General features: G+C 35.8%; 1 protein-coding gene across 12 annotated transcripts in view; it reads left to right on the forward strand.

Moving 5' to 3' along the window:
- Nucleotides 1-14,102, forward strand: part of foxp2 (forkhead box P2) — a 789,456-nt gene that overhangs the window by 688,325 nt on the left and 87,029 nt on the right. For all 12 annotated transcript variants that reach the window (XM_043709540.1, XM_043709542.1, XM_043709544.1 and 9 more), the window contains 4 exons: nt 7,353-7,490; nt 8,204-8,377; nt 10,502-10,655; nt 13,621-13,831. In XM_043709540.1, coding sequence (XP_043565475.1) covers nt 7,353-7,490; nt 8,204-8,377; nt 10,502-10,655; nt 13,621-13,831 — 677 coding nt within the window. The remainder of the gene's footprint in view (nt 1-7,352; nt 7,491-8,203; nt 8,378-10,501; nt 10,656-13,620; nt 13,832-14,102) is intronic.

Below are 14,102 nucleotides of genomic sequence, written 5' to 3' on the forward strand. Positions count from 1 at the left end.
AAAAAATTCTAATAGCCTCCGCATTCAGGCCAGGGTTAACAATCCCAGTCAGGTTAGATCATACCATTGTACCCTGATTTTACATTCATGGCAGAAATTCATTGTTTTAGACAGATGGCCTTGTCACCTCTTCAGAAGATTTGGTTAATATTGAAGGTGGCACAGTCCCTGCAGGCAAAGGCAGATGTGGCACTGTCCTTCAGCAAGGTTTCCAGTGGGTGAAGGGTGTTAAAACTACACCCTTTAAAGTTTTGAAATGTTGTAAAGAATGAATGCTTATATGAAAAATTTTACTCTTTAAAATACTGTCCAATTCTAATAAAGTTTTTGATTTTTTAAAAAAAAATATCCCAGTTTGTTTGTTGGCTTACATTTAAACATTAGAATGACATTTGTTTTTTTGAATTCATCATAAAATAATGCATTCCCAGCAGACTGTATTGTCAATAGCTGTTTCATATCTTCCTATTTTAATGGAAGAAATATGTACCAACAAAACCTAAATGCCACTGAATTCTGTCGTGGGTATCACAAACGGTGCTGCAGTAAGTGGTTTGGTTTGACAACTACTTGCTGTAAGCGAGTAAATGTCATTTAATATGTCAGTTACATTCTACAAGCTTGCATCAGGAGTTTTTTTTTGGAAAACACTATAATCAGTTGCTGGTTACGGAAAAAACTCAGATTCTTGTAAATAGGACACTCAATGTTAAGATTGCTTGCAATTCTTTTTGCACACATCTAATAGCATATAGCTGATGTCAAGTGGAAGTAAACCTCTGGAAAACAAACCATTTTTCAGATAGCAATACCTGTAAGTAATATGAATTGTTGGAACTGAGAGTTTCATTGGAGTTGTTCAATATAACCTGAATTATAACCTATAGTCAATTGACTGTGTTAGTTTAAAGATGCAGGAATAACAGTAACAAAATTTACCTGCATAAATGCATGGGAGCAATAAAAGAATTATGCTCGTTCTACATGTACAATCTGATTACTGTGACCAGAGTGTTAATTGGATTCTAACTGCCAGATCTGATATATCTAGCTTTGTAGTGGAAACCCTTTTGAAAGTGATGAACTGTAATTCACTGAGCTGCTTGAAGCACTTGTAATTTACTGTGTGTCATACTATGAAGAGTACGACCTAATGGACTTCACATTACCTGTAGCATCACAAGCCTCCAAGTGAAACTAGCTGCTGTAAAATGATAGTGAAAGACAGTGAGATAGATGTGAAATCTGCAATATTTAGCTGAACTGCAATCTTCATGTCTTTTGCTGACACATGGTGGTTTAGTTAAGTCTGGCAAAACTCATTATCTGATTTAGTTAGCTTATATGTAAAATAAAATCCAGAGTGAAATGTTAGTTGTGGAGCAAACATTTTGTCCAAGACTAAATATGGAAATCAAAACAAGTCTAACTTGTAGAAGGTTGTACAAATATAGACGTAGTTCAGTTATACAAATGGAGCAGAGAAAAGACTTTTGTTTTATTGTTTACTGGAACATCAGTTTCAGCTTGTGAACTTTTTTCGTGAATTCAAGTTTGATTTGTTGTACTGTGTTCACTAGAAGTATGTGAACTAGTAATTAAAATCCCATAAACCATTTGTACAGTAACCAAACAGAGTTAAAGTAGTCCATGGTTCCTTCCCCTCTGCAAGTTTGGAATCCCAGTAGGAAATGACATCTGCTGTTTGGTATCTGCTGTTTTCAATGTGCATTATTTGTACTTTATTAGCTCATCGTATCATTACTGGAGTTTGATTTTGTAAATTTCCTTGATATAGTTTTGTTCGGGAATAGCTTATTCATGTCCATTATTTTCTACTTTAGGACATTTTTGTGTAATTTGAATCACTGTTGCCATGGTAAATTTTTAGAAGATAAGGTCTTGAAAAGAACCATTAACTTCTGAATGGTTCCTATCTTCCATATTTTGCAAAAAGATGACTATGGTTCTTAGCATCTCTTCAATTGCTATTTGTCAACTGGGAAGTGGCAAGGCACCCTGATCTGTCAAAAGATGGTTTTGACCATCAGAAACAGTGCAAAGATTACTTTTGTGGTTAATGTACAGATTTGTTTATCCATTGAACTATGTTTTTGCTTTATACATTGCTTTTGTTGGAAGTACAAAACAAATTGGGCTATAGTGTTTCTGACCGTAGTGCAATGTATTTCTTATTTTTTTCCAAACAGAACTGCATGTGAAAAAAACAGAGCTGCATGTGAAAAAAAACATGCAAGCCAGCAGACTAGAGGGCTTCTAGGAAAGCTATCCAATCTTTGATCCGTTGTTATTAGCCGTCGGTATTCAGACAGAGTAATTGCTGAGCCTCTTGGTACAAGGTTCACAGTAAATCTACCTCAGTTTTCCCTTTTCTTCCTGCCTGCCTCCATTGAAGTTGACCTCTGTCAGTTAGAGAGCCTCATCAGTGACTCCAGCCGCAGCAAGAGCATCTTAATGATCTGAAATTCTTCTGAGAAGTTGGTGATGTTTTCTCATCAGGATCCAATTTGGAGTGCTTTGTTCCATTCTTGAACTTGTCTTTGGAACCACAGAATAGCAAGTCAGTTTGTAGTCTTTTATATTTTTAGAAAGCCAAGAGACACTCCTGCAGGAAAAATTGGAGAGAAAATGTAATACTTGAGAAAGTAATCTGTTCTTAGTGATATTTTATAAAGTGATATATTTCAAAATATCCTCTACACAATAACAGTTAAATAAGGATAAAATAAACTTAGGACAAAATGCATTTCAGTTGACAGATATTAATTCCCTAAAATCTGACAGCAAATTTAGCATCAATTACTGATTATTTCAATATAGTAATTCAGATGTGTATAGAAATAAAGCAGAAGTACTGAGAATGGGATAGTTGATGCTGAACTGTTCCTTTTATGTGAGAATGTTTTCAGTAAGATTGGTTCGAAAATGCTTATTACTGTTAGCCCTTCATAGCCTCATCTTTAGAAGTAAAATTTACTGCAATTCAACCTCTATTCCTTTCTATTCACCACACTTGTCAGTCAGCTCAATGCTGTATCTACAGGAATGGAGGTGTTATATTCCAGCAATTATCATGTCATATACTTGAAAATGTAAATGAATGTGTGTGTAAAATTAAATTTATGGGTTGTCAGTGAAGAATAAGAACCAGGAGAGCAATTACTTATCTGCTTTCATCTCTCTAGCTCTGATACATCAGGCAGAAAACCATGCAGATAAATGCTGGAATTAGCATTATGCAGGTCTTAAAATGAATGGGCTGGTGTCTTGTGTTGCCTTCTATAGCTTTTGTTTTGAAGAGCAAGTGAAATTAAGATGATTATCATCCATCAATCTGCTAGAAAGACAGTGATAGAACAAAGGCCACTAAAATTCCATGTTTACAGTATTTGGTTTTCAAAGAGTGTCAGACTTATTGGGACAGTTTTACGGTTTGTTGAAATAGTATTTGAAAAATTTGTTCCTCTTTTACCGACAATTTAGAAACATTTTTTAGAGATACTAATGCTGAACATGTTCTAACTGACGTAAAGCTAGCAATGTGTTTTAGAAATGTACATTAACATTTACAATCACTTGCATCAATAATATTTAATCAATGAGTTAAATTTAAAGCATCTCCACATTGTAACTGGATATAGCATCATACCGATGTTAATTTGTCTCTCAGTAGCTCTCATCAGCAAAACTACATTGTCAGTTTTTGTTCTTGATTCTTAAATGTTCTAATTAATTTATTCATTCATTTTGAACATTTGGTACAACAATATTGATGTAATACTGGGGGCATTTGCTAGTTCAGTAAATTGTCTGTAGCACAAAGTTTCAGACATGGGCTAACATTTAAATGGTGAGATCAAAAATCTGCTGGCTCTAATTCACCAAGTTTTAGGACTCCAGGAACAATGCTGTAGATTTGTTTGAATATGAATGTGCAGTGGGATGTAGTTTGACCTTCAGCTGTGATTTCAGTTCATCAGGATTAGTCAAGCTAGGCGATCAAGACTGCTAATGCATAATGACTTATAAAATGAAAAATGTGTAGTGACCATGCAAATGTTTCAGCTAATCAAAGAGGAGAACTTTAGCTTTGAGAGAAAAGAACAACAAGGGCATGTCAAGGCCTAAAGTGAAGATGTGTGCAAAATAATCTGAGCAGCTTTATTAGCAAGAGACAGTTTCGAAGTTTCATTTCAAGCTCTTCACATTTGTACAGTATGTTATTTTGCATATATAGTACCAAAAATGAGATTGGATGAATCCCATTTTTTTCTTCCCGTTAAAAACTGCTTTAAGATGATCTGAGACAAAATTCACATTGAGAGTTCAAGGTTACTAAAATAGTAACCCATCTATTCCACATTCATTTTTCAGCAAGAAGGAAAACTATTTGTTGTCTTTATTCACATATTGGGGCTGATTTTATTCTTACTCACTTGTCAGTGACTGAACATCAGAACAAATAAACAGGAACAGGTCACTGGGCTGCTCAGATCCTGATGATTTCTGAATTTAAACTCTAAAGTGCATGTAATAAAGCCCCCATTCAAAATTGTATGGGCCTCAAAGCCTTGTTCAAATTGGGATCCACTTGATGTGATTTTAACACAAACTTGAGCAGGGAATCCACAGCACCTTACAGCCAAGGCTAAAACAGGTTTGTAGACACGAACGTTTAGTTGAATCTAAAACTTTGTTTTGTGAGGCCAAATAGCAGCAGATCATACACAAGCCTGACTACAAGAGTTGCAGCCCATTGTCCCCTCCATTGAACCCTACCTCATCTTTTACTTAACTGGAAGTTGACAGAATAGTAAGCAGTTCTGGTGAGATTTACCCGTGGCCTCCTCCCAGGTGAGAAATTAACTAACTGGAGCAGGATTTTGTGAGGAGCCTATGCAGAGTTGGAATCTGTCCGGTTAAAAAATACTCATACCTCAGAACTCTCACGGACATCTTTGCATCTGATACTTTCTCTGTGTTACATTATGGAAATTGCAAAATTGGTTTAACTCCACCAACACTGGATTACAAAAAATATGTAGAAAATTAAATTGAGAGATTGTGGGATTTTAGTTGAAATGTTCAAACTTTCAAAAACTGAGAGAAAACTTTGATAGGTAAGCATTTTATAAACCTTAACACTGGATTGTTACCTTAATTACTTTGCCGTATATGTGTTGCCTTACGGCATTCATTTTAAACTATATTCATGGAATAAGTATTGGTACCGTAAATTGACTCATCACTGCTATATTAAGTATTTGTCCTAAATGTCCAACCATTAATTTTTTTCATTCTATTGAAGCAAATTCTAACAATATTTTACAAGTTAGCTGGGGTAATGGAGAAGCAGTCTCATACATCATTCAGATGGCATACATGAATCCTCATAGTTCTTTGGCATCATTCACGTACACCCTGATTTTGGATATTTTCCATTTTAAAGGCTATTAACACAGGTGTTTTTTTTATGTTGTTGATTTGGTTGTGTGTCTGTTTGTTGTAAACAATCACTTACCCCTCTTACTACCATGCTCAGATATTATAACTGATTATAATCTTTGACTTGAAGAAGTAAAATATGTGATGTGTAGTGTATTTAACTCTTTGCCCTAATGGTTATGCTTTGCTGTTTATGCATCATGTGTATATATAGCATGTTAAGGCAATATTTTTTATAGTGGATGAAAATAAAACTGCATGAGAATTTTAAAGTGAAGACAAGCGCATATGTGTACTTTGTTCTCTTAATCTTTCTTTGACCAATGTTGTTCATGACTTCTGTCTTGAAATTTTTGTTCTTCTTGACTGTGGGAATATGCACCCGAGTTATCCTCTTCCTTCCTCCCACCTAATTCATAAACAAAGTGATCACATGTGAGCCTGAGGGACACTTAAGTTGAACTCTGTCTTTTTCTCTGCCAGCAAAGTTTCCAAAGATTGGGGTCCTGTAGTCAATTGTAGTGCCTTAAAAACAGTACAAACTCAGATCAACTCAGTTACTAAAAGTGAGTGTTAAACCTTCCTGATCCAAACAGTTTGGCAATTCGAAGCATGATAAGGATAACTTTATTTTAATAAATTGAATTGATTGACAACACAAATGGTTAGATTTTTGTCTTCATTACTTGGTTGATAATCTGGCCATTTGGAATGATAATAGCTCTCAAGATCATGTGATTTGCTTCACAGGTCACTGCTAAGGCAGTGAAAATAGAAACTTCTTCCATTTTTTTCTCCTGTGCATATTTATGAAATTGTAGTGCATGCATACAGTTTCCATTTACTACATTGTATGTTGTTTGCTGACAATTCATAAGAAAACCTCATCCTGTATGACTAAACATTGCCACCAATATGAATAATATTGTTAATGGATGTTTTAATTTTTGAACAACAGAATATTTGGAAGTCACAAAGCAACTAATGTTTATGTGGAGGCTTATTTTCAGTAGGTAGGATGCCAGTTGGCTAGGAGAAAAAGGAAGCTTTTAATTTATTTAAAGCATTGCTGCTTATGATACATGTCCTTTGTTATAACTTGTCAGCTTTACACACCCTGTATTGTTCCTGGCAAAGCCAACTGCAATGAAATGCTTTTCTGGTAAGCTTGAAATTGCTGATATCATTTAGTATATTGAATCTCATGCTAAATTTCTCATCTTTTATATCAGAAGTAATTTTATAGCAGTTATTTTGGGTTGATTTTGCCAAGGAATTTTGAAATTTAATATTTTCATTAGTTAAAAGTAGTCTCTACCGAAAACCAATTGAACAATTACCTTCAAAACGAAAAAGTTGTCAAATTAAATCAGATTAAATCACTTGTTACTATAATAATTCATTTTCTGAATTTTGTCATGTCACTTTCTTAATAGTCCATAAGAAAATGTGAAAGAGAAACTGTTTACATTTACTTTTTTTATTTATATTGGAAGATATTTGCCTTTTCAAAGAAGAAAGTAATTGCTTTTTTCAAAGGATGAATAACTTGGCAGATTGACAAGTTTTCAGATTATGAGCTGGTTAGTACAAGCAATGCCTTCAAATAGTGTATCTCAAATGCTGTTCATTGTATTACTCCATCTCTTAGTGTGCAAGGCGTTGCTCACAGAGTGCAACAACACATAAGGAAACAATGTAAATGCCACAAGAAATCTTGTAGCAGCATGTCTGTGCGGAGGGTAGAAGACAAACATTGATTCTGGGCATCTCACCGTTTTGAAAATGTTATCCCTTCAGCAAGTGCTGCAAGACCAAGCAAAGCATACAGCATGTTGCAGTCTGCTGGTTTGGCTTGATGTTCTGAATCTCTCTTGCTGGAGCAGGTGCCTGTGTCAGTGGCCATGATGACTCCCCAGGTGATCACCCCTCAGCAGATGCAGCAGATCCTTCAACAGCAAGTGCTGTCCCCACAGCAGCTTCAGGCTCTACTTCAACAACAGCAAGCAGTCATGTTACAGCAGGTATGAGAACACCCGCAGCACACCTGCTTTTGACAAGTTACACGTAGAATTGAAAATATCTCAAGAAGCCCAGTTTTTTTTTGTAATTTGTACTATTATGCTATATTTTAATCATAAACATATGCATCTGCCTCAACAAAATTAGAATTCATTAAAATAAATTTTTAAAACAATCATTTTGTTTTTTGTTTTGATTTTAGTTATGCATATTAGTAATTGAGTATATATGTAAGAGCTCCATTGACAAGGAAAAATAAGTTTCAAGTTATTTACTAACAAACAGCACATTTAGCATATTTTTGCTATAAGTCCATTACAGGTATTTTCTTAGCACCATTATAATTATTTGGAATTGCAGAGGCTGTTTCACTTCATCTTTTTATTAAATTAAGCAGCTTATGTATTGTGCTGTTGGCTAAGGATATCTTTTAAAAAGTGATTTCTGACAAAAAAAAACAATATTAGAACTTTTACATTGTAATGACATGCTGCACAACCATATTCAGGACCTGTTCAGTCATATCAGTTGAAATTGCAGTCCTGTGACATCCAGCTGAATGGACTGACAGATTAATTAACTTTCTGCTAAGAACCTAACCATGGGGTTTGTCTCAAAAAACGACACTGAAATTTGCTTTGCGTTACCATCCGATTTCTTTACGCGCTTCTAATTTTTAGGTTCATTTTGTATAGCAGTCTCTATTATTTTTCAGCAACAGCTTCAAGAGTTCTATAAAAAACAACAGGAACAGTTGCATCTTCAGCTTTTGCAGCAGCAACAACAACAACAACAACAACAACAACAGCAGCAGCAGCAGCAACAACAGCAGCAGCAGCAGCAGCAGCAGCAACAGCAGCAGCAGCATCCAGCCAAGCAATCAAAAGAGGTAAGTTCCAAGTAACGAGGCTACCTACATAATAGTTTGGGGTGAAAGGAGGCAGAAGAGAGACAAGAATAGGATCACGTTTTTCAGTAACGAGCCTCTGGTTGTCAAAGGTCCATTATTATGATTTCCTGAGTCTAATAACAATGACAGTGGTACTTTCATGTCCCTCTTCTTTGTAGTGTGGAACTCGAAAGTTATAATCCAAAGCTGCTGTCTTTTAATGTTCACTAATGAATCACAGTGTACAAAGAGCAAGCTGTGTGATGGACAAAGTACTGATTATCTTGTAGTCACAGAGATTCTGAGTTGGTGAGGGAGCCTCAGTTTTTCCTCAGAGGTACAGCTCAGAGAGCATGCAAATTTAGCCTACTGTTAAAAACCCAGGTTGAGTATAGACTTCAAAGTCACAGGTCCCTGATTAATGAACTGCTACTGTTGGTTTGGACTGGCGAGCAGAAAGTTACAGTTTGATGTGCTCATAAATCAACCTGACAGGCCTGTTTCCCTGGCCTACCTAGCTCTTGTCAGCAAACTGCATCAAATATAAACATAATACAAACAAAACATGTTGAGATAGTTAAATTGATCAGCAGGTATCGTGGACATTGTCTTCAAGAAACATATTATGCAAATGTACAGGAAACAGCATTGACCTCCTGAGGCATTGTTTCTGTTTGGATTTGTGAACAGAATTTCATGCAGCCATCAAATATGGAATAGAAATTGCTCCCTTATTTCTCTTGAGGCTTTGGGCCATCCACATGACTTGCTCCATTATGCAATCTGTTTTCCAGTGAGTGCATCAGAAGTTTTGCTTTTCCCCAAACTAAAGTGAAAGGTCTTCCACAGCAGCTTGTCTTCCTCTGAAGTGTGACTGCCTTCTCATATCCTCCTGAGTCCCAGGAACTCCAGTTTGTCTTGTAATGCCTCAAAAAATTGGAAGTTAGACTCTTTCCTGTAATAGGGCATTTCTCTGCCTTGAATGTATTCCCAGTTTTAATGTATTCCGACAAGAGAAGAAAAGAAAGCTAACAGGGCAATGCTATGAAGGCTACATCCCAGTTTACTAATAGATCACTTGAGACCACATTCATGGGCCACTAAGGACTAAACTTATTCAGCTGCAAAAGCAGCACTGCCTATAAAGATCTTGCTGCGAAGATTTTATACAATAGGCCTGGATAAATGTAATGTTATAGGTGACCTTAGCATTTGAAGGAGCTTCTTTGGTAATTGAAATTAGTTATCCTAATCAGTATTCACTATGTGTTATATTTTCAAAACACTTACTAAATATCATACGTATTCCTGCACTTGTCATGCACATAAATTGTATTGACAAGTTTGTGCTTATGACATGTTCATTAAATGAACAAAAAAATTGAAGAAAATCACTCAGCTAAGCTTTCCCTGTTTGTTTGTTTGTATGGCACTAAAGACAAAAATCATTGCGATTTTATATCATTATAATTGTCATTTATGTTAACATTGGCAAGAAAATAGTATCAAGCACTCCCAGATCTGCTCAGTCCCAAAACAGAAAATGATTATCCACTCTTTAATGAAAACAGTTTGAATTACAAGGAGGAACCTTACTTAGCTGAGTTTTCAGTTAGTGAATTCAGGCATGTAAATAGGTATAAATCAAACACAATTTTGAATAAGATTTTGCTTCTTGCACAGAATTTCTCAAAACATTGTATGCTATGCTCCCAGAAATTTGCATTAAAATGTTAAATCCTGAAATAATCTATTTTAAAATGATGAAAAAAACAATTTTGAGTATCTCAGGAAGCAGGCTGCAGCATGTCAGAATTTTTCTGTTCTGTTTTTCTTTCCAACAACCCTGAGTATGGAGATGATCTACTGACAACAATTTTTGGGTTCTTGTTTAAAAAGTCAGCTTGTGATCCACTTCATGTGAACCACTTTGAAAGTGGTTAGCACAACTGATACTGATCAAATAACATGGTCCAATCAGAGAAACATTTTATGTTATGGTCACTATTACAAATAAGTGAGTCTTAAATTTATAATTTAGTTAAGAACATTGTTTTACAGTTGTTTATCTCTGAGAATTTAGTTTCTGTTTTACACTGTATGAATCAATATATGTCTTCACAGCAGCAGTTGGCAGCCCAACAGATTGTCTTCCAACAGCAGCTTCTCCAAATGCAGCAAATCCAACAACAACAGCATTTGATGAACTTACAACGTCAGGGACTCATTACTATTCAACCTGGACAGCCATCCCTTTCAGTCCAATCTCTACCGCAAGGTACTGGAATGTAATACTATTAAAGGGTTCTGAAACTTATATTGCTTTGTCATTTAGTGGCATATTTATTGCAAACACATGCATAGAGTAGCACTTCTTGATTTTGTTCTTGCAACATATAAAATTTGTCACAAACTCTGAACTTCGTTATATTAACTTACTGAGAGAATATTTAACAAGTAATTATGTAAGTGATAATCTTTCTTCTCATTGTGGCAATTTTCTTGAGGAAATATTTAAGATGAATTATCGCCAAACTCAAGTAATACCATCACAATCATTTTGTTTTTGCTGTGTTTGGACCTTCTACAAAATAGGTTTTCGACTCCAATTTTCAGGGACCAAAACGATTGCCTAGATCCCAATGATTTAACAAGAAATGAAAATGATTTTTAATATAAATATATACAAATGCAGCATATACGTTTTCCAGCAGTGGAAAATACAATGGGAAAAATGAATAAAAATCTATTTGAAAGAAATAGGTTCACTTTTACTTTTTTGTCCTGTTTTCAAGAAACTTTTGAATCACAAAGCAAAATCAATATTTTGAATCTGATGTACAATAATCTGGCAAGCAATTCAGTTAGTAAGCCCATTTCTTATGTTTGCCGAAGTGTATCATCCAACAGTACCATCAAGTCTGCAGAAGCTGTCACTATTGTTGATGTTAGAAAATCATCTTAATGGTCTAACCTTTTTAAAAATTTCATACAGATGTGAGATTTTGGGGCAAATAAGGAGTCAGATATTTTACCATAAAATGGACATTTGTTTCAAGATTTTGATTCACTTTGAACTTTGTCCATTTGAATGCTTTGTTATGTTAGTTTTTTTAAGAAATGCACATTTTGCTGGAGAAAATCTGCCGTTCTTATCCAGACTAGCCTAAATGTGACTCCAACCCATAGCAATGTGGTTAAAATTCATAACTGTCCATTGGGCAATTACAGTTGGGCATCAGTGCTGGCTTGACCAGCAATGGCCACATTTCTCAAAAAAAAAAGTTTCTCATGCACCTAAACCCTGTAAAAAAACACTCAGAGTTACTGCCAGAATGAAACCTTTTCTTATAAAAATAATTTAAGCGACCTTTGTGGATATGTTACGACAACCTGTAATGGCAGATGAAGACTTGAACATAGATCTTTAAGGTCCTCTGCAAATTACACTGTTTGTGACTGCAACATTACCTCACCTTGTTCAACATCATCAACCATGTCTTTTTTATTTATCCACTCTTTTGATAGTCCAACTGCATTCTGCGGTAACAATTCCATGCATTCCATCAGAAATTGATTCTCTTCTTACCCTGCTCCCTGATCCTACACAATTCCCAATTAATCCATCCTTCTCCTCAGTTAACGGGCTGTTTTTGGGATTTTTGTTTGTGGGCACACTCAGCTTCAAATGCATTTTATATGCCAAGCTCCATCTTTCTATTTGCTCTATATTTATGCCTTTTGTTAGTTTGTGGATGACTGAAATTTATTTTCCTCAACAGAGAAAAGGTCATCGTTGATACCCCTAACCATGAACAAAAGTATAGTTCTTTCCAGCCACAATCAAAAGCTCACCAAAATTAGGAGAATTTGCCAAAAGCTTGATTTAAATTAAATTGGTACGGTACAAGCTGAGGGTGTCTATTTCATTAAATATTCCCTTGCTAAATACAGCATGACTTAGATACATCTTGCATTTATCCATCACCAACACTACTTACTTTTAAACCTGGTTTCACCACATCTCACCTGCCATTGAAATACTTACCAAACTTTTGCCACCTTTAAATTTGATTTCTCCAGTCTCTTTTTCCCCCTACATCCCATACTTGCCCCTCAAAAAGCTGGAACTAGTTCAAAACTCAGCCAGAAATAATATCATGGGATATTTCCCACTTGCCCTTTCTATTCTCGTTGTCACTCAAATGTGTTAGCTAATTCTTCCCTAATGCATTGCACTTCAAATCTTGTCCTCCTGTTAAAGTCATTCTAACATCTTGATCTTCCTCACATTTGTCACCAGCCATAGCCATAGCTTTAATTGACCAATCTAACGTGCTTCGTCAGTTGTTTCTTGCACACTCCTCTTTATTGTCTACACTGTTGGTTGCAGAGCTTTTAGTTACTCACTCTCAGCAGGTTGCTCTCTAAGCCAGCTGTACATGCTCTTTTCTTCCCCCACCTTCAAAAGATTTCTTAAACTCATGCCTCACCATCCCTGATTGTCTTGCCTGGTGTGAGGTATCTTGAGGCAAGATGTTATTTAAGTGCATGATGTAGCTGTTTAAACTATGAAATATTTACTCTGCTTTACTGCATACCTGAGATGATGTTTCATCCCCTTGGTAATTAAGAATCTGTTGGCCACTGCCTTAAAAATATTTCAAAGTTCTGCATCAACTTCTTTTGAGGAAGGGAATTCCAAAGATACACAACCGTCTGGAAGATTTCTTTTCCTCATCTCTGTCTTAAATGGGCAACCCCTTATTTTTAAAGTACAATCTCTTAGTTCTAGATTCTCCTGAAGGAGGAAACATCCTTTCCACATCCACCCACTCAAGTCATGTCAGAATCTTATGTTTCAATTTCAGATAAGGCTTTATAAAATCTGGGCATTGAGGGATGATGGCCTGGAATTGAATGTGAGACATAAACTTGGACTACTGTTGTGAACTCCATAAATCTCACACTTAAGTTATCAAAACACCATTGTGTAGGTTCATTGCCCTGGTGGAAAAATCCAAAGGGTTTTTCTATAGTAACATGTGAGGAGCTTGTAGAGGTCATGATAAATGATGTTGGCGAATAAAAGAACATAAAAATTCAATTGGATATTTGATCATTGTTAACAAGTAGGTGAACTGGTACAGTTTTAGCGTGTAAAACAGATTAACTAATGCATCCAACCAGTACAATTCTCACCTATTCAGTTTTTTAGTAATACCTGTGCTATAATTTTTCAGGCTTAAGCCCTGCAGAGATTCAGCAGCTCTGGAAAGAAGTGACCGGGGTGCACAATATGGAAGACGGTGTTTTGAAGCATGGCGGGTTGGATCTCTCTACCAATAATTCTTCCTCTACTACCTCCACTACCATTTCCAAAGCATCGCCGCCAATAACTCATCATTCATTAATGAACGGACAGGCTTCAGTTGTCACAACAAGAAGAGATAGGTAAATATCTCAGATGGATTAAAGTACCCTTTGTGTATATGGAGACAATAGAGGAGGTAGGTGTTTAACTCCAAAGTGAGTGGATTTTAATGAAATAGGAGGTTATTATATTGCAAGTCTGATCCCTGAGCCTAAATCACCATCAACCCTCATCCAGTTTCCACAATAACAATATGGCTGCTTAGGTTTGAAGGTATACAAGGTATGCACTTGCAGGAAAACCCCAGCTTCAGGGTTTCCCATATGCCACTAGATCTTCCCTCAACAACTA

This window comes from Chiloscyllium plagiosum, chromosome 19 (genome assembly GCF_004010195.1).
Source record: "Chiloscyllium plagiosum isolate BGI_BamShark_2017 chromosome 19, ASM401019v2, whole genome shotgun sequence".
Classification (NCBI taxonomy): domain Eukaryota; kingdom Metazoa; phylum Chordata; class Chondrichthyes; order Orectolobiformes; family Hemiscylliidae; genus Chiloscyllium; species Chiloscyllium plagiosum.